Source organism: Erpetoichthys calabaricus, chromosome 4, assembly GCF_900747795.2.
Source record: "Erpetoichthys calabaricus chromosome 4, fErpCal1.3, whole genome shotgun sequence".
Taxonomy (NCBI): Eukaryota; Metazoa; Chordata; class Cladistia; order Polypteriformes; family Polypteridae; genus Erpetoichthys; species Erpetoichthys calabaricus.
In genome coordinates, this window is record NC_041397.2 from 168,337,437 (window position 1) to 168,359,375 (window position 21,939).

At 36.7% G+C, this 21,939-nt stretch overlaps 2 protein-coding genes across 2 annotated transcripts in view; one reads left to right on the top strand and one right to left on the bottom strand.

Moving 5' to 3' along the window:
- The window catches only part of cmss1 (cms1 ribosomal small subunit homolog), a 398,519-nt gene that overhangs the window by 165,793 nt on the left and 210,787 nt on the right, over positions 1–21,939 (top strand). The gene's annotated exons all lie outside the window — the stretch shown is intronic.
- The window catches only part of filip1l (filamin A interacting protein 1-like), a 298,961-nt gene that overhangs the window by 136,321 nt on the left and 140,701 nt on the right, over positions 1–21,939 (bottom strand). Inside the window, 2 exon segments of the mRNA XM_051926067.1 lie at positions 15,239–15,417; positions 17,728–17,901. Of these exon segments, the coding sequence (XP_051782027.1) occupies positions 15,239–15,417; positions 17,728–17,901 (353 nt within the window).

A 21,939-nucleotide genomic window follows, 5' to 3' on the forward strand; every position in this document is an offset into this window, starting at 1 on the left:
TATCAACCTACAGAGGGCTGAATTCAAAGACACCTTGAAATCAAAGTGGATAAATGATGCTTCAGGCTAGTCCCCATTTTTCAGAAATTTCATTGCAGCAACTCAGAATCATCCTCAGTAGTTTGTATGGCCCCCAAGTGCTTGTATGCATGCCTAACAATGTCGGGGCATGGTCTTAATGAGACGACGCATGGTGTCCTGGAGGATCTCCTCCCATATCTGGACCAGGGCATCACTGAGTTCCTGGACAGTCTGAGGTGCAACCTGGCGGCGTTCAAATGGACCAGAGACATAGTGTCCCAGAGGTGTTCTATTGGATTTAGGTCAAGCGAGCATGGGGGGGCAGTCAATGGTATCAATTCCTTCATCCTCCAGGAACTGCCTGCATACTCTTGCTACATGAGGCCGGACATTGTTGCACACGAGCAGGAACCCAGGATCCACTGAACCAGCATAGGGTTTGACAATGGGTCCAAGGATTTCATCCCGATACCTAATGGCAGTCAAGGTGCCCTCCATGGAAATGCCTCCCCAGATCATCACTGACCCACCCACCAAAACGGTCATCCTGAACAGTGTTACAGGCAGCATAACATTCTCCACAGCTTCTCCAATCGCTTTCATGTTTGTTACATGTACTCAGGGTGAACCTGCTCTCATCTGTGAAAAGCACAGGGTGCCAGTGGTGGACCTGCCGATTCTGGTATTCTATGGCAAATACCAGTCGAGCTCCCCAGTGCCGGGCAGTGAGCACAGGGCCCACTAGAGATGTTGGGCCCTCAGACCACCCTCATGCAGTCTGTTTCTGATTGTTTTGGTCATAGAGATTCACACCAGTGGCCTGCTGGAGGTCATTTTGTAGGACTCTGGCAGTGCTCATCCTGTTCCTCCTTGTCCAAAGGAGCAGATGCCGGTCCTGCTGATGGGTTAAGGACCTTCTACGGCCCTGTCCAGCTCTCCTAGAGTAACTGCCTGTCTCCTGTACTTTCCTCCATGCCCTTGAGACTGTAATTTCTGCTGCTTTGAAGGTCCCAATGAGCACAGTGGCCTCCATCATCCATAAGTGGAAGAAGTTCGAAACCACCAGGACTCTTCCTAGAGCTGGCCGGCCATCTAAACTGAGTGATTGGGGGAGAAGGGCCTTAGTCAGGGAGGTGACCAAGAACCCGATGGTCACTCTGTCAGAGCTCCAGAGGTCCTCTGTGGAGAGAGGAGAACCTTCCAGAAGGACAACCATCTCTGCAGCAATCCACCAATCAGGCCTGTATGGTAGAGTGGCCAGATGGAAGCCATTCATTAGTAAAAGGCACATGCAGCCCACCTGGAGTTGGCCAAAAGGCACCTGAAGGACTCCCCATGAGAAAGAAAATTCTCTGGTCTGATGAGACAAAGATTGAATTCTTTGGTGTGAATGCCAGGCGTCACGTTTGGAGGAAACCAGGCACCGCTCATCACCAGGCCAATACCATCCCTACAGTGAAGCATGGTGGTGGCAGCATCATGCTGTGGGGATGTTTTTCAGCGGCAGGAACTGGGAGACTAGTCTAAAACTGATTTCTCAGTTTTTTTATTTTTAAAAAATTTGCCAAAACCTCAAGTAAACTTTTTTCACATTGTCATTATGGGGTGTTGTGTGTAGATTTCTGAGGGGAAAAAAATTAATTTAATCCATTTTGGAATAATGCTGTAACATAACAAAATGTGGAAAAAGTGATGCGCTGTGAATACTTTCCGGATGCACTGTACCTTCTTTGACCCAAGTGCCCTTTTCTCCCATTAGGTCCTAAGCACAGATGGGTACACTACCTTTTCCTTGCCAGAAAAGGCAACAATAAGCAACATGCTTTGTTAAAGCTAGATCAGCTACTGTTTACTTGGCTACATGGAAATACAATATGGTCTATGATGATTATTGCTGTAATCCCACAAAAAAATAATAAATATTAGTGTGCTCATTGTGCTTTATTGTATTACGCAATGACGTGGTAGATGGCCTTAATGCACTTGCACAAGTGGCACATTTTGACTTTGATTATAACACTAGCTTTCTTCTTATGATTTCCAGCCACTGCTCACTGTTAGGAGTGTTATTCAGTAACTGGCACACTGCATTTTCATACCTTAAAGATGAACTGCATTGCATTAGAGTTTTCCAGTAGAGTGCAGGTTCAATGGGGAAAAGGCATCACTGTTGTACAACAGCTGTTGTACCAGGCTGTCATGCAGTTAGTCAAGATGCTCTCTGTAGTGAATCTGTAAAAGTTGACCAAGAGCTTCTTAGGGAGGTTAGCTCTCCTTAGCCTTCTCAGAAAGAACAGTCGTTGTGCTTTGCCTACTACCACTGAGGTGTTGTCAGCCTAGGTGAGGTCCTCTGTGATGGTGACTCTCAGAAACTTAAAACCGGGCACTTTCTCCACAGCGTCTATTTTGATAGTTATTGGACTGCGAGTCGTATTTTTAGTGGTCCTAAAGTCCACAATGACTTATTTCATCCACATATCTAACAATAATGTTTGTTTCATGGGTGGGTTGACAGTCATGGGTGAAAGTATGTAGAGGTGGGGGCTTGGCACACCAGTTCTCAGGGTGAGGGTGTAAGATGTATTTTTGTCCAACCTGGCAGACTGGGGGTGATTGGTGAGAAAATCCAGTAACCAGTTGCATATGGAGGGAGTTAGTCCTAGTGCATGGAGTTTGTTGATTAGCCGGCTAGGTCTGAAGTTGTTAAATGCCTAGCTGTAGTCAACAAAGAGCATCCTAATGTAGGTGTTGGGCTTTTTCAAGTGCAAGAGGGCAGTATTCAGAGCCACGCAGGTGGTTTCCTCAATTGATCTGTTTGCCCATTTGTCCTACTGCTGTTGGTCTGAGATCAGCTGGGACAAAGGCTTTGATGTGAATGACTACCAGTCGTTCAAAACACTTTGCAATGACAGGGGTGAAGGCGACTAGTTGGTAGTCATTAAGAATGGTTATCATGGGTTGTTTTTGGCAAAATAGTCTTGGATTTCACGTACATGGGGACTATACGAGAGAGAGAGGTTGAATATGTGTGTAAATATCTCCAGCAGGTCAGCACAGTCTGGAGCACATGACGTTGCACACCATCAGGACCTACTGCTTTCTTTATGTTGATGATGTTGAGTGCCTTCCGTAACTTGTGTATAGTATGTGTAGGACAGGAGCCTGTGAGTTTTCCTGTAAGTTTAAAGCTAACTGGAGAGTGGTTATTATGTGTGTCAAACAGAGCAAAGAAGAAAAAGTGTAAAGTTCCTCTGATAGGTTGGCATTGCTGTTGACTTGCGTGTATTGTATATAATTCCTTTTTTTTGTAATCCGTGATTGGATTGGATGCCTTGCCACATGTTATGTGGATTGGAATTATTGTCAAAGTCCTCCTCAATCTGCTATTTGCAGACCTGATAGCACTGTTTAGATTTGCTCTGGTGGCTTTATAGGCTGAGGTGTGCTGAAAGTACTGAATCATGGTTATAACACTACATTACAATTTTACAAAATTTTGCAAAGAAATGTAGGATGAAAAATTTGTTGAATATACAGCTGAAACTGCGAATGACAACTGTTGTATTATGCAGTATACGATAGTACTGGGAATCAAAGGTACAAACAGCAGTTATAAAGAAACACTCCAGCTGTATACAGATTGTTTCTAATTTTTTACTTTTTGTAAATTATGATTTATAAGTAAAGTTCAGGAGAGTGAGTTAAGATATTTTGTCTTATCCTGTACACATGCACAAAACAAATAAACTGACATAAATGATGTAAACAGTGTAGACTAGGGATGAATGGAGGCAATGTGAATTAAGAATTACTTCTAGGAAGTCTTACCATCACCCTTTATTCTTCTCTGGATTTTGCACACTTAGGAAACTGTAGCACAGAATCAGTGTAAGGTTTAAAAAGCATCACTTCGGATGCATATGGAACAGATGCATAGAAAGCCTGCAGGAGTTTCATACACCCACAGTGAACACAGGGATAAATTGACTATTATTCTTTTGAAAGTATTAAAATACCACACATGGCAGAAGATAAAAAGTCAAAAATGTTAGGGTAACGTAAAAAATATGCAGTATCAAAGGGGTACTTAAACTTAGTATGGTCCTTAAAAGGTTTCATATTAATGTATATTTTTTATAGAAAAAACTTTTAAGTGCACTGTTCAAAGTAATAGTAGTATTTATCACTTAATGTGTCATATGTTCTTGGTGTTTTGCTCACGTATGAAGGACAGATGTAGATATATGGTCACGTCTCCAAAAATGGTAGCTATGGCCATAATTAAGTCTAATGAAGTGCAAAAACAGAAAGTTTATTATTATTTAACTGATTACAAGAGAAGCAGGAATGAGTACCACAAACAGGATAGCAAAGGGAAACTTTGAAAATGGGAGCAAAAAAAAAAAAAGTTAGCAACTAAATACATATTACATTCGACCAGATTATATATTAAAAAATATATCAGCTGTAAACAATGAAACAAAAGTTACCAAAAGCACAGCTATAGAAACAAAGCAAAGTTAAATAAAACAGGCAAAACAACAAAAAATAAGGTCAATCTCGACACTCAAAACCAAACTAAATACAAAGCTTAATGGCATATAATAAATAGTTTCTAAAATAATGAAAAAAACCTTTTGTGACTGTGCTGATTTTGAGGCTGTATTTCATGTGTGATTGTTAAGAGAAACATGTTTGAGACATCTGTAAATCTACTGAGCTATTAGAAACATACACATTTGCCATCTTAGGATCTTTTGCATGTGGGGACCTTTGGGTGTGAAATAATAAAAGACTGAAATTGAAAGACAAATAAGCTATCCCAGGTACAGTATATAAGTATAAGCTTAGATCAAGAAAGGGTTTTTGGCATGACATCCTTCTACAAATCTGCACTCTTGAGGTTTATTTGGCATTCCTTATTATGGTAGATATTTAATTCTCCTAACACCCACAAAGTAATGCATTATTCTCTATAAAACTGTGGTTCACTTTCCTTTGCCATTTAAAGACTGGCTTACACGCATTCTATGTGCTAATGGAAAACTGATTACACAAGTAACTTGGATTGTACTTGTAGAAAATTTTATTAACCAAATTCCTGTTCTTTTGGGAAAGAGTTAAGAATATAAAAGCTAGCGTAGGCAGCCACATTACCCACAGTGAGTTATACCCATTTCCCCCTTTTTTTATATTTGACTGCTTATAAATGTTTGTTACAAACATTTCTTTCAATTTTTGTTCATTAGCTAAGTCAATATTATTGAAATTCAGTTTGCAGTGGCCCTTTAATTAACAGTAGTGCATCACAGGCATGTGCTGTTTACAAGTTGGCTGATCTCTAACAAAGTTTAAAATGATGAATACTGGTTCATAGATCTTAAGTGAGTTGAGAGCTGACAAGTGCAAGTGTAGGCAAAATTACATAAGGCAAAAAAACACATTGAAAAAAATATGTAAAAATGTTAAATTGTTAAATGGTAATCTGTGCAATTTTAAGCTTAAAAGAATGTAATTAAAAAAAAAAAAAAATGTTCCAATTGTAGTTTTCCTACCATGGCATTTTTGTGTTCAACAAGGCTGCATTTTGCTGCTTATAAAACAAATCATTTTGCCAAAAGAAATGTAAACTGTATTTTATCCACTCAGTATTTTTTATTTTGGCTTTAGAAAAACACAGTAAGCACACGTTTTTCTTTTCTTCAGTTCACCAAAGTATGATACATTTGAAAACTCCCAGAAATACGTATAACACTATTTCAAATGTGATTTTGCCTGGGACAGCTCTATTAGCAGTGGTATTTGTGGAGACCTGGGCATGGGATAAGACAGGAAAATTGGCCACAAATACAAAAAATTAAGGCACTTTATACATGCACTCTGGAGTATGGTTATTTTTGTATCCTTTTTAACATCTGGTGAGAGTTAGCATCCTTCTCATCCAAAACTGCATTGTATACAATGTATTGTGAAGTAATCAGTCTCGTTGTGTGGCTGGTCTGCATCTTTGTATGCTTCAGTGACGCTGCTAAAGCAAACTTAATCAAAGCTGTCTGCTTGACCCTGGGTTTCTGAACACTTTGCCCTAACTGTGGTGGGTCCGAGCTATACCAAGAGCTGATGGCCAAAACCAGCATCATGCTGTATATGATGTTCGGATATCTATCCCAAATTTTTGTTGTAGAGTATGTAACTTAAACTGCTGTGTGACAGAATCCAGAAAGGAAATGATTACATTCAGCTTTAATTCATCTTACAACAATAGATTAGGCAGCACAAAATTGAAACCTGCTGCTTCTGTACATTAGAAACATGACTTCATGAGGCTTGTTTCAATAACCGTGTTATCTTATGCATTTTTAATGACTCGTGAGGGGTTTTTGGGACTTTAAGGGTTTTTTGTTTGTTTTTGGAACAATATACTCCATATGAACACATTTCTGATTGTATTTATAATGAATGTGCAATTGAAGAAATTCTGTAATAAATCCTATAAAAAGAAATATTACTCAATGTCCTAAATGGTTTATAATGTTTCTTCTCTAATTGTGACAATTAAAATCTGTTCAGTTAATTTGATACCATGTATATTTTTTGTAAACATATTTAATTGCAAAATAAGAAAAAACTTCTTTTTTGGTTCCTTTTTTCATAATCTATTTTCATACTTTTCAAATAGTAATTTTGTGTTACATTTGAATTTTTTGTATGCTATTTTGGTGTGGCCAAAATCCCTTTTGGGTTTACCAGTGTTGGTTTACACCAGGGGTCCTCAATCACAGTCCTGGAGGGCCGCAGTGGCTGCAGGTTTTTGTTCTAACCCGGTTGCTTAATTAGAAAGCAATTCTTGCCAATAATTTAATTTCATGGCTTGTTAGTGCTTTAACTCTGCTATGTCAGGTAATTCTCATATCCTAGATGTCCTTCCTCTTTCTAAGGATATCATCCAAATGATTTGTAGGCTAAAATGGATGAGTAGTCCTCAGTCCTTCACTTTTTTGTCTTCACTTTCCTTCCAAGTATTTAATTAAACCCAATAGTGCATGATAAATACACACAGGTGTAAATGGCAACAAGCTGAATGAAGAAATGCTGGTTTCTTTTGTCATTTGCATGTTATTGCTAATTAAGAGCAATTAAATACCAAGAATACAGCTGTTTAAGACTAAAATAAGCAATACGGGTTCAAAATCTTAACGAACGAGACAACTAAAGTGAAGCAGAAGTGTTACTTGAGCAATAAGTGCTTCTTATTAAGCAATTGGGTTGGAGCAAAAACCTGTAGCCACTGCGGGCCTCCAGGACCGTGATTGAGGACCCCTGGTTTAGACAGTAACATTTTTATAGAGCTGTGTTTATTATTCTTCATGATAAGAAGAATTTTAACAATTACATTCACTAGCCACAGTAAATTAAAGAGACTGATCTGTGTAATATCCATCCATCCATCCATTATCCAACCCGCTATATCCTAACTACAGGGTCACGGGGGTCTGCTCGAAGCCAATCCCAACCAACACAGGGCGCAAAGCAAGAAACAAACCCCGGGCAGGGCGCCATCCCACCAGAGGGCGGGCGCACACACACACACACACACCAAGCACACACTAGGGACAATTTAGAATCGCCAATGCGATTCGAACTGCGAGGCAGCAGCAATACCCACTGTGCCACCGTGCCGCCCTATACTGAGATATATGTATGCATATGTGTGTGTGTGTGTGTCAATAATTCTTAATATATTGTACATGTTGGAGTTAGAGGCATAACTATGCCAGCTGATATAGCTTATTAAGCAATATGTGATTCAATTTCTTTGCTTATTTGATGTTGACATGAACATAGAAAACAAAAAGTGTCCAGTATGAACTGAGACTAGTCGATCTGAGCAAAGGCCTATTTCGTAATGTTCTATATAAACTTATCAAGAAATACTATATTGATGTAATTATATATCAGAAATTATTGGCTTTGGCCTAATTATGACCAAACTCGCCTGAGATGTGCTGGTCTGCAAGACGGTGATGTCTGTCTTTCTGTCTGCCAGTCTAACAGGTATATAATGGACCAATAGTGGGAGAAGGGCATTACTTATTTTCTTGCTTAAACATATGATTTTTTTACAGAAATATCTTATTTGCAAAAAATTATATTTTAAACCTAGATGGAATCTAAATGCTTGACTTATGGTATTCTTTCTTGAAAGGCACTATTCAGTTGTATTTTTATTGCAAAATACAAAATTCTTGCTTTCTTTAGTAAATCTGTTCTGTGTGTTTGCTCCTGTTCATATGTTTAAAATTACAGTAGAGTTAAAAGCCAGAAAGGCAAGATGCAGGAAAGAAACTAGAAAACAATCGTTCGTAAGGGTTACATGCTGTAAAATGGAGCAAAACCTCTTCAGTTGGCAGCTTGATCAGCACAGGGCTTCAGACAGCAGCCTCCCTGATTCAGCATGTAGATTACTTGTCCAAGGAGTAATTTTAGCAGAGCACTGGATTATTGAAGAAACATAAAATCTTTGTCGGGCCAACTGTAAAAGGTAGAGATAGAGTTTTATTCTATTGGATTGAAAACAGGTTATGTAAAGGACTTTATCTGTGTCTGGTGTGTTAATTGAAAGCCAGGCCACTAGAATTCAGTGAGCTCAGGTTTTATCAGATAGCTGGATTTAAATAGTGATCATAGGAATTTCTAGGGAGAATAATTTACCACCACGGTCTTAATCATTTAGTGACCCCTAGATTATGTTATACGTGACCGCCTTTGCCCAAAGAACAGTTAGGTTGTGAGTTGAAATGACTATTTACATAAATTGAGGATGAGTGGCCTGGTTAACGGTATTCATACTTTGATTCATTAAATAACAAATAAAATACTCCTCTTTTTTAAATCTACATCAGTCTAAATGGCTGCTTTTCTAAATTCTCTTTCAGGCTTTAAGATTCAAACATGAAGTCTTTAGATTTTGTAAAATAAAAGCAAGAGTGATGAAAATGTGCAAATTCTTCACAGTATCCACAAAGGATGTGTTGCTGCAAGTGGTTCAAGGTATGATAGCTGATTTCAGGTTAAAAAAAGAAGAGGTAAAAGCCAACCTGCTTCTGTGGAACTAGCTCGAAGGGCAATATAGATATTAAACACATAAAGTAGTGATGTGGATTGGAATTATTGTCAAAGTCCTCCTCAGTCTGCTATTTGCAGACCTGATACACTGTTTAGATTTGCTCTGGTGGCTTTATAGGCTGAGGTGTGCTGAAAGTACTGAATCATGGTTATAACACTGCATTACAATTTTACAAAATTTTGCAAAGAAATGTAGGATGAAAAATTTGTTGAATATACAGTTGAAACTGCGAATGACAATTGTTGTATTATGCAGTATACGACAGTACTGGGAATCAAAGGTACAAACAGCAGTTATAAAGAAACACTCCAGCTATATACAGATTGTCTCTAATATTCTACTTTTTGTTAATTTTGACATTTTAGTAAAGTTCAGGAGAGTGAGTTAAGATATTTTGTCTTATCCTGTACACATGTACAAAACAAATAAACTGACATAAATGATGTAAACAGTGTAGGAAATAAACCCCAGGCAGGGCGCCAGCCCACTGCAGGGCGCACACACACTAGGGACAATTTAGAATCACCAATACACCTAACCTGCATGTCTTTGGACTGTGGGAGGAAAGTGGACTACCCAGAAGAAACCCACGGAGACATGGGGAGAACATGCATACTCCACGCAGGGAGGACCTGGGAAGTGAACCTGATTCTCCTAACTGCGAGGCAGCAGCGCTACCCACTGCGCCACCGTGCCACCTCTGTATAATATAATTTAGCTAATTGTATAAGTTTGATAAAATATTTAGAAAATTGAGATTTTACTGACCTTTAAGTTAGAAAAAAAATTCATTTTTAATAATTGCTATAAGATGTCAGCACAGATCTGTTTTTAAAGATCTGGTAACCTATTCATTGATTGAGGACTTGTGAGAAAACAGCAGAGGCACATCGTAAATAATACCCAGACCGAGAGGGTTGGCATTTTCAGATTCCTTGGTGTTCATATAACAAAATATCCGACCTGGTTCAAGCACATTGACAGTTTAATGGACAAGGCACAACAATGTATTTACTATCTGAGATGCCTCAGAGATTTTATACTGTTCTCCCAGATACTGAAGGATTTCTACATATCCACTATCGAAAGTATCTGTACAAGGAAGTTTTACTGCCTGGTTTAGAATCTGCATGCAGCAGGACCACAAGTCTCTGTAAAGAGTGGTGCACTGGTCACTGGGTGTGAACCCTCTAACTTCCAGGACACCCTCAAACTTCCAGGACATCTATATTTCAATTTCAGACCAGAGCAAAGAAAATTGTCAAGAGATACCAGCAAGCCCAACAAAAGCCTATTCTCTTTGTTGCGGTTAGGGAAATGCTAACGCTGCCTGAAGACTAACTCAGAGAGACTGAAGAGGAGCTCCTTTCTACAGTCTATTTGCATCCAATATAAGGACAGTGCCTGAGCTTATTGATGCTGTATTATCCATCCATCCATCCATTTTCCAACCCGCTGAATCCAAACAGGGTCACGGGGGTCTGCTGGAGCCAATCCCAGCCAACACAGGGCACAAGGCAGGGAACCAATCCCAGGCAGGGTGCCAACCCACCGCAGGACACACACAAACACACCCACACACCAAGCACACACTAGGGCCAATTTAGAATCGCCAATCCACCTAACCTGCATGTCTTTGGATTGTGGGAGGAAACCCACGCAGACACGGGGAGAACATGCAAACTCCACGCAGGGAGGACCCGGGAATCGAACCCAGGTCCCCAGGTCGCCCAACTGCGAGGCAGCAGCGCTACCCACTGCGCCACCGTGCCGCCCAATGCTGTATTATTTTTATTATATTATTAATGCACACTATAGCTGTCATTGTTCTTTATTTCGCTTTATACAATTTCTTGTATTAGGAATTTGTTAGTTTTCGCATACCCCTTGGGGTCAGAACGCAGGGTCTGAAGTAATCTTTAGGACATGTTAAAATAACCTGAAAGCAACAGTATTTTCATTATGTCATTCATCAAAACAACCATCAAGTTTCAGAAATCGTCAACCATCGCACTCATACTATGTCTATATTTTTAGGGCTGTCATGGACAACATGGTGTGCAAGAGAAAAAACTGATTACTTCTGTCATAATCTGACCCTAGTTATGCCGAAAGCCTTGATTTTCACAACTTTTTTGTCTTTCACTCTGCCCTTTCCTTTTCATAAATTTGCATGGGCTCTGCCCATGCTGACTGTTTTTTCATTTAGCTTGCGAAGCCATATGTGCCCGAGCCTATTTGGGGCTCTCATTATGAGCTTTGTCCAGTAATTGGTGGATCACAGTAATATTAATTATAATGCATTTACATAGTTTGTTCTCCCCTGTGTATGTTATGATTTAGTTTAATTTCTAACCTTTTTTTTGGCTTTCTTATGATACTTGCGTGGACCTTTTCAGATTTACTGTATTTCAGGTTTTGGAATATTTAGATTACAATTTTGGTAACGGATTTCCTAGTTGAAATTTATTTAATTCAATTGAATTATTTGTGTGTCTTTTTCAACCCTATTTTGTTTTCTGTGGGCACAACTATTTTGTGGAGCAGTCGCTACCACGTTACTAGGTTAACCACCTGGGAGTGAGCAGCTATAATAGTAATGATGAACACTTCTTAAGAGATTGGCGTGTTTCACTTATGTTTTTGGCAAAGGAATCCTTGAAAATGAAATTTAAACTTAGACTTAAAATTCACATTTTCTTTATCTTGACAAATGTATGTCTAACCTCCTAGTTATGAATGTTAGCCTGTTTTCTTTTCCAAATCTTATTTTCTGGTACCATTCTAAATTATTTTCTGCCTCATTCCTTCTGGCAGAACAGTGTTATTTTTTATATTTTATGTTTTTGGTTAGTTTTTTGGTCATACTATCTTTTGTATGCTTAAACCTATTATTACCCATTACTGTGTCATACTTCCCTCTGCATTGTACAGCAGCACCATTTTAAAGAGGAAAAGAAGCCCGACTGGAAGATTTTTAGAATTGTCAATCTTAAATTTCTTCAGGAGAATATGAAAAGAACTTAAAAGAGTAGAAATTATTTTTAACTGTTGGACTACTTAACAAAGGTTGGTTTTATAGCTGAAACATTTTAGGCCACAAAAAAATCTTTTCCTTACTAGCGAGTGTATTTAATATTCAAAATTTAAATTTGAGCCTGACTCATCCTGGGCAAAAAAAGATGTTTGCTTTTGTTTAAAAAATGTGCTAAAGAGTCTCGAAACTCAAATTCATTTTTGCAGAATCACCTCATAAAGGTATATTACATGTCACAAGACACTCTAACCAAACATTTACCAAACATTTGCCTCTTTTGCCAGCAGCAGGCTTGATGGTTCTGCTTTGTTTTAGTCAACATGTTTTTTTTCAAAGTGTTCTTTGATTTCTTAAATTGGCACTTCTAGGAGTTATTAATTTGAATAAGAAGAAAGAATGACCATATTTAAATCAACTATTTCTCATTAGTAAGTAGCTGGACATATTTCAGCTCATATGATATTTTACTGTGGTGATAAACTAAACAGTATAAAGTGTACCAAAATTACACTTGTAATGTATTTTCTCTTTCATACATTTTTCCTTTATGGCTTCATTTATGAGTTAGGTGTGCAGACACTAGCTAATACAGTTTTTTTTTTTTTTTTTTTTGGTCAAAAATAGCAGCTCCACTGTTTATTTATCTATAGTCTTATTCATCCATCAATTTTTCAAACTGCTTCTAATAATGTTCCATGTTGTGGTTATACAGAGTAGCAAGCCCACATGTCTTCATGGCAGCACAGTTTGATGTCAACACTGAAGTTGGCAGGAATACCTGGAGCAAATCCATTGAAACACAAAGTGAACATAGAAACTCAGCATGGAATTCAGAGCAGTCCAGAACAGACATACAGACTGAGCCATTTAAAATCCAGTGATACAAATACCATATTGCCTTATTGTTGGAATTCAGCAATGATTTTTTTCACATAAAAAGTAGCTAAAATTTGATTACTTGACGTTAATTTTTATTTTGCAGATACCTGTAATCATTTTGAATTTCTAGTTTCACAGTTTTTGAGATACTATGTTTGGTGAAATATATAGCAGTGATTTTATTTTTTATTTTTCATTTGTATTCTGTTCCTTGCATACAATGTAAAGAGGCTAATGAAATTGAGAACGTGTATTTCTGTCCCATGAAATTGGCTATACCATGGTAGAAATTTCTGGAATATTGGATCTTCATCTATGGCGTAACTGGAAGACAATTAGGCACAGCACATAGAAATAATATGTAGTAAGTATAGTACATGGGCAGGTGTTTATGGGTAAAACTTAAACTTACATTTCACTGTGGTTTTATTCTTCTTTCTAACTTAGACATCAAGCCAGTGCTTCTTAATATATAAATAGTGTCTCACCAGAAAACGTATCCCCCTAAACGTTGTAAAAGTGCAGTAGGTAACAAAATTCATAGGCAGTGTCGTAATGGTTAAGGCTTCAGACTTCAAAAAATACAGTTGTGGGCACATGACTCACTCATGGTCGAAGTGTCAGTAGTGGGATATGTCTCCTGCCTTTGCTCCAATTGAAAAAACAAAATAAATTAACCAGGTCACTTTGGATAAAAGCTTCAACCAAATAAGTAAATGAAAAAAAATATTCACACATTTGTTCACATACCATGCATTCTAGAGTTTAGCTTTGCCATGTTCCTTTGGATGTTCCTATGTCTTGCATAACTGGCAAAGTGATTGGCTAGCTGGCGGAACTTAATCATGAGTATTCTAAAATGATTGTTTAAACTGCAAGTTTATAAAAAAATGATGGATGCATACTACATATAGTCTCATTCCAAGAATCAGAAGCTCCACCTTGGTTTCAAAAAAGTCTATCAAGCTGTTACTTCCCTATAAAATGGTTTCAAAAAAGTCCATCATGATGTTACTTTTCTATAAAATTGTAAATCTTTTATAGCATCTGGAAGATTTTCTCTTCACATTTATATTACAGCAGTTTATTTATTTATTGTTTATTTTTAACCAGGTCTAATAAATATAGAATTTCCCACTGATAAGGGATGATTTTCATTTATTACTATTACCCGTAGATACATCATGCCTCACACAGCATTTTAACACTAGTTGTGTACGGCTTTGCATTTCGAGTGAGGTTGTAGTTAGGTTGAAGAGGTGACAGTAAAAAAGCTGATCAGCTCTCCAGAAACTACAGTTTATTGCTTCCAGTAGACAGTCTTTAAAACAGTGAAGTTGTTTCTCTATTTAGCGCCTACATAGTGCTTACTTGAGAAGCTACCATAAATAGTAATTCATCTTTATACTGTGTACTGTATGTAATTTTATCTATTTGGCTTATCACGTATTTCAAAAATTGTATTAATTTGGATCATGAAGAAGGATTAAAAAAAGTAGATGGGTCACGAGGTCTACCAGTTGGTTGATAAATAACAAATGAGCAATAAAGGTGATTACATATGTCGTTTGTTCACACTGCAGTGTGTGATGGGCCCCAGTGGTACACAACCATAATGAATGTTGTTACTATAAATAGTTCATAGGAATATTTGGATTTAAGGTTGGTTTCAAGATTTATAAAGTTAGGCTGGGTTGTGTGTGCTTATAAGTGAAACCAGATTGTTGCAGTGAAAGCCTGAATAGCTGGAATGTAACACTTTTTGGCAGCACCACTCACCCATGATGATGATGTAACCACAGAGAGTGAACAGTATAGGTTACTCACCGTGTATGTTTAGTTCAATGTTTGTTGTAAGTATAAAAAAGCTCTCATTAAGATTCCTTGCTTTGTGGACTATGAAGTGATGAAAATAAACTGTTGTATACAAGGTAAAAAACATACAATAAAAGTTATTAAATTAACTTTTTAAGTATGTTAATCATCTTATATTTAATAGCAATATCATTCATTCTGGAAGTGTAAAATGTTGAGTGCATATGATTCTCAGTATTCAATGTTAGACAGTTGATGACAGTACATAGAAAGTTGTCACAGTGCAATCTGCTGTATAGCATTTTTAAAAATGGTAAAAATGTCCCAGGACAGCTTAATTAGTAAACAAGTCCGTTTACCTTTCACGTTCCTGCTCTAGAAGATTAGTGAATTCATCGCTCTTCTTCATATACTCTGAGTGCTTCTTTTTCTCATCCTCCAGCTTATAGATGGTTTGTCTGTGAGATTTTTCAACTAGTAGCAGCTGCTCCAGCATGCGGCGATGCGTCTCTTTTTGTTTTTCTGCTACCTTGTCCAGCTACAGAATTGGAAAAAAAAGAATGAAATTAAAGTACACCTGCTTTTAAATAAACAATACTGGCACCCTTCCTCCTTACTTTAACAAAAAATAAGAAATGTAGTTGAACACAAAATATGTGTTTAACTACATTTCTTAGACGCACAATAGATTAATTTATTGTAGAATTCAAAGGTTATTTATAAAGCTCTTGCTTTACCAGAATTTCAGCCCTTTTTAGCATTCTGTCAAGCTATATGCCCACTGTAAACAGTAACCAATAATTTGATTTCTTGCTTTAGTAAGGTAAAAAAAAAAAAGCCATACAGTATATCTGTGAACAGCCCCTGTGAGCAGACTGATGCACAAACATGCCAATACTATCCACTGAACGCAGTAAAACATCTTTTTATTTAGATCAATTATAATTTTAATATTTTTTATGCATTTAATTTTTCTAATATTGTGTAGATTGTAGTTTTAGTTTATCAAGGCATAATACAAATACAGTCTTTAACTTGCAATCCATAATTGCCCACTGCATCATCTATTTTCAGAGCTTACTGTTTTTCCTTGTTGTATGTTCCAAATCCCACTAATGTTGCCTTTAAACTGTCTTATTTTTGTCTCAGGCTCTATTTTAAATACATGTTTGGGGCGGAATGGTGTACATCTTTATTTTGGGAAAGAAATAACAGTGGCTACTAGATGTGGAGATTTTATATTTTTTAAAACATTATAGGTGTGATCTTTACCTGTATTGTGGATGAAGTTACCTTCTCAACATTTTAAAGTTGTATGTAATTCAGAGAATGTGTTACTGAATTTTTAAAAATGTAAATGTCTTGACTCAAGGTGGTCTAATATATTTTAAGTTGTATTCATTTCCAATCAGCGACTGCTACTGTTTTTAAAATGTGTTTTTTTTTTTAATCCAGATTTCAGATTCTTTCTGCATGGGTGTGTTTCCTCTGAATGAAAAATAAGATTTCTAAAGCTGTTAATATTGTTTGGCCACATATAAATGCATTTTCTGTAAGCATATGTATTGGTATAAAATAATTGTTCAAAACTCACATTACTCAACTGTCCTTTAATCGATACATAAAATAAGAAAATGGACTGAAAAAAGAATTCAGAATGTGAATTGTGTGAGCTAACACTGATTACTTGCCAGCAATAAGGACACCTAAGTAATCAGCCAGCACTTAAAAACGCTTCTACTTCTGACTTTATTTGAACTGAGTGTCCTTGGACTTTTTAACTCTGGTCTCTTAAATCTCTTTGTATATTTTTAAACAACTGTTATAGATTGATTTTAAATTCTGTATCTTCGCTGATTTACACCTTGTAGCTTTTAGATTATTCTTTTAGAATCTTAAACAGATTGCGATTGTAATTTATTAGACCTGGGCTAATTAAGATCATACTAGACAAACAGCCTGAGAAAGGCAAGCACTGATTATTATTGTAATTATTGTTAATTCAATATGAAGCTAGGCTAGGCCTTTAAGTTTAGCTGCATGCTTGGCAGAGAGAAGAAGGCCAGTAGGCAGAGCAGAACAGGAGATAGAAAAGCAAGGAGAGCCTAGAACGAGAAGATCCCAAAGAAACTGACAAAGACCTCTGTTGACTGAACACAAAACTGAAGCAATTCAATGCCCAGATTTTAAAAGACTCATCTTCCATCACCTTAATTTTCTGCATAAGTATTTTCAACAAGACTCTTTTTCAAATACGGTCACTTAACTTTTATCTTTTTTTCAAATAGATTTCCTACTTTTGCTACCATTGGTTTTAATGTGTTTTTATTAATGTTACTTTATAATAATATTAATTTTGTACTGTTTGATTGGGTCAAGGTATATTGTTAAGAGCATTTGGTGTGGGTGATTGCCATATTCCCACTGGGGTTAACAGCTGAGGAAAAGATATTTTCAAATAGATTTTCAAATAGTACCAGCACGGTGAGTGGGAATTTGCTTTTGGCGATTGGCACAGGTGTAGCTTAAATGTTTGGTTCTAAGCTAGTATGTCTCTTTGCTTAAAGTACTTGTCCACTTGCAGAGAAGACTATACACATGGGGCACTATAAAGCAGCTATATTAAGGCAAAATTCTATAATACTACATCACAGGTAGACAGAAGATACTTTAACCATGAATAAAACATTTGGTTATTGTATAGAAATTGACTGGAATAATTCATTTATCCATGTGTCCACCTAATAGAAAAAACTGCTTTAGTACTTTTGATTCACTTCCTGTTTATTATTATGATATTTTGATAATCATTAAATTATTTAGTTAATAAAAGCTTTATTAAACTTACCTCAGCCACTGGTTTCTCATAAATGTCTTCCTGCCACTCTATGGTCTTCCCCTGAATTGCATCTCTCTGAAGAGCTTGAAGTACTTTTGGTGGTGTAACAAAACCATAACGAGCTTCAAGCAATGCCAGGTCAATCTTTTCAGCTTTGAGCACAGTAATAATTTCATCTCGTGCCTACAAAAAATAAAATATTTACATTTTACAATAAATAGAATTCACCTTTATAATTCTGATTATAAGGAGAGTGTTATTTTGAGGGTCATTATGATTTTTAGTATGATGAATACTAGGTTATGTTATGGTACCATTTTTTGACACTTGGTGCTACAACAAATACTTAATGATATCAGTATTCTAGTGCCATATTGTTTTATTAGAAAGAAAAGAATGTTGTTACATTTTCAAAAACAAGTAGCAAGTTATTGTGAATGAAACATATGACTTTTGTTTATAAAAAAGTAAACTTTTTTTTTAAGTAATTTTCACAGTTTTTCTGTAACAAAATGAAAGCAAACTGAAGTCTAATTGTATTCTTGTCAATTGAAATAAATACCTAGGTGAACTAATCTTTAAAATGCTAGAGGCAGGCTTCTAAATGTAAAAAATAAAGGAACATTTTAGCTGTCACAGATCAGTCTGTTTTCTTCTGTTATTGATAGATCTTGAAGCTTGCCCTTCACTTGCCAATCTGGTACATAATGCTAACAAACGTTTGTGCTAAAGTAGCCAGGGAAGCAAGTCAAACAGTTTAGTTTATCCAGGAGATGAGAACACTGTCTGATTTTTGGGATTTTAGGTTCTAAAAGGTATGTCTGTGCTTCAAGTTTAAATTTATTGACATGTGTACATAGTAGAACAGATTTTTGCTTCACATTTCCTTAGAATATTAACAATAATTCATTACCAACCAAAATGTACACACATTTTTTGTTTCTACTGTAGGATTTAATTTTATTTTTTTTTGCATCCTCAAAATTGTTATATTTCTTTGCTCACGATGTGTCTGTAGAGCATGACTTGCTTATGACTTGTACATTGTTGCCTAAAAGATACATGTGAAAACTGCTTTAACAAAGATGACACTTAAAAACACAACCCTTTACAAAAGCAGGAATCTCTGTGCACACAGTGACTTAATCAAGGTGACAGTGTTCGGATATTTTATACTATACTACTTATAGCTCATCTCACTGTCAGAAATTTGTTAGATTTATTTTATAATTGCACATCAAACAGTGCTACCGAACACTTACAGACATTGAGAGCAAGTTTTTTTGGTGAAGTAGTTCTCTTTTATATATAAATTTTGACACAGTCTTTAAATGCTTTCCTAATGAAATCAGAACATACTAAAGGTTGCATTGTAATTTACTTGAAGTATTTCCTCGTCATTATTATTATATACTGTATTATAAAACATTCAAGTTAACCAGATGTATGAATAGGACTAACCTAGAAGTGAAAAGTTTTGTGATGTTTAAAATACTATTGTTAACATTCAAAGCATCTGTACCCTCCTTGAATTTAACCTGAAAACTCCCAAACAGCAGGTGTAATTTAACTTTGTTTGCATTTTTGTTTTACTTACAGAATTTGGGGTACCTGAAGTGCAATATGTAGAGAATTAAAGACCGGGCAATCAAAATTTATACAAAGATTTGGAGTATCAAGGGTGATGTGTAAAATTCGGGGCACCACCAAATCAATGTATTGTCAGTTCCTTTTACAATGAGAATTGGCATAGTGGCCAATTAAGTTAAGTCTTGTTGTTAGCATAAGTATAGAGTGGTCACTTTTTTTTAATTAGTGGCTGCATAAAATCTGATTATGTACCCTGCTGCACAACAAATGACACAGGGAGTCAACTGTAGTAATACAAACCCTGGTGGAGAGATGTTGGTGTGTAAAATAAAATCAGAGACATTCTAACTTCAAATTAGTAAGTGACAGGTGTAGCAGAACTAAGCTTTTTTTTACCAGAATATCCCTGCTTGTACACAGGGATCAAATGACTAAGAATATCTGACTGGTTCAGTCTTGCAGCTTTTAAAGAGTCACTGGGTGTAAAATTAAAACTGTTCAGTTGCCTGACCTTCAAGTTTAGTACTCGTCTGGTACTCAGAAAAAAGCTATAAAATTTGTCTAACTTATATTCTCCAACCATTCAGATAGTAGGTAGTTCATGTAAAATATATTTATATATAAATCATGGTAAAAAGTTTTATAATAAGAACAAAAGAAATTTGACAAATGAGAGGAGACCGTTCAGTCTATCAAGCCTGTTTGTTTAGCTAACAGCTAAGCTGTCCCAATATCTCATTCAGATTTTTCTTAAAGGTTGTCAAGGTTTCTGCTTTGAATACATGTCTTGGTAGTTTGTTCCAGAGTCCCACAACTTTTTGCACAAAGAAGTACTTCTTGGTTTCAGTTTTAAATGCAGTTCCCCTTAGTGTTATCCTCAAGTACATGATTCACTCTTAAGTCAAAAAAATGTTGCTGTATCTACTTTACCAGTGCCTTTGAGGATTTTAAATAACTGGATTAGGTCCCCACCCAGTCTCCTCTGCTGGCAACTAAACAGGTTTAATTCTCCAAGTATGTCAGAGTGTGATGTGTACTTGAGTCCTGGGATGCACTTGATTGCTCTCCTCCATATAACTTCAACTGTACTATGGTAACCAGAACTGCACACAATATGCCAGATGTGGTCTTACTAGTGCATTATATAGTTTGAGCATAACATTCCTTGACATAATTCAACAGTTTTTATTATATAACCTAATGTTTTATTTGCCATTTTAATTGCTTCTGTACATTGCTTAGTTGATGAAAATGTTGTCAACATAAACTCCTGAAGGGTCATTCCATGTCAATTCAACCCTTTTTTCAAGAAACCCAATGTGCTTCGGTCTCAAAAAATTCTGAAAAAAATACCAATTGTACTTGTATTACCCAGGGGACACTCTGTAAAATTATCTTGATGTAAGATCAGTACTTTCTAAGATACAGTCAATTTTGTGAGAGGAGAGGTGTGTCAAATTTTTCCATCAATTTCACAAGACCATATCTCAACCACCTAGCAAATTTTGCATATTGGTATCATTATACGTATAGTACGTAATGAAATCAAAATGTTTGGTCCAGATGACACCACTTGGTAAGAGCAGACCATCACAAAGTTCCCTTTACCCATGTGTAGTACATTGTACTTTCCTACATTAAACTATTTTTTCTTGATGTTCACCCAGTTCTGATAGTTGTCTATTTGCTACCTCCTGAGTGTCTTCCATCCCTCTACTCTAATTTTAGTGTCTTCTGTGAATTTCACGTTTACTAGCTATACCAGAATCAATGTCATTAATGTAAATCAGGAAAAGTAATGGTCCAAGGACATCCCTGAGGGGCTCCACTGATGACCTAACTCCATGTGGAGCATTCTCTGCTTATCAAAAATTAAAAAAAGAAAGACATATAAAATAGAAATGCACAATTTTTTATTATATGTTCTAAAGAGTGTTATTTGCAAACTTTAAATGATTTGTCCAGTAATATAATATATAATCTCAGGAAAGTTGGAGTATATTTCTGAAAAGAAAACTAAAGCATAAATGGTTTCCAGTTGTGTTCAATTTTTTTAGATAACTAGGAATGAATATCTTATAAAGGAAATTAATTCACCTGTAAATCTCATTGAATAAATTAGTCATGGGTTTGAAGATAGCGCCCTCTGTGGCAGACGTGTTTGCTCGCTCCGCTCCATGCCATTTTTTGTTTTGTTTTGTGTTTTTGTTTTTCGCCTTCTCTACAGTGCACAAATGCTTTGCACTACTATCATACAGCAGACAGGCATTGCTGGACATTGCTAACTCACATAGTCCCCTAGAATTTACCGGTTTTATACCATCTGAGCTACAATTCATTGTTTGCTCCCGCAGCCAACACCGCAACCGCACCCAGGAAGACTCCGTAGCACCGAGCTCAAGTGACCAAGCTGACCCCAGGAGAGTGCTCCGGAGATGGCGAGGGAAGAGGGGAGGGCTGCACACTAGGCTGAAAGCCCGTGCTAGCCGACCACTGATACCCAGCTTCTTGCTAGCCAACGTGCAGTCTCTGGAAAACAAACTAGATGAGCTAAGAGCCAGGATTACAGCACAGCGGGAAATAAGAGAGTGCTGCGCTCTAATTTTTACCGAGACCTGGCTTTCGGACAAA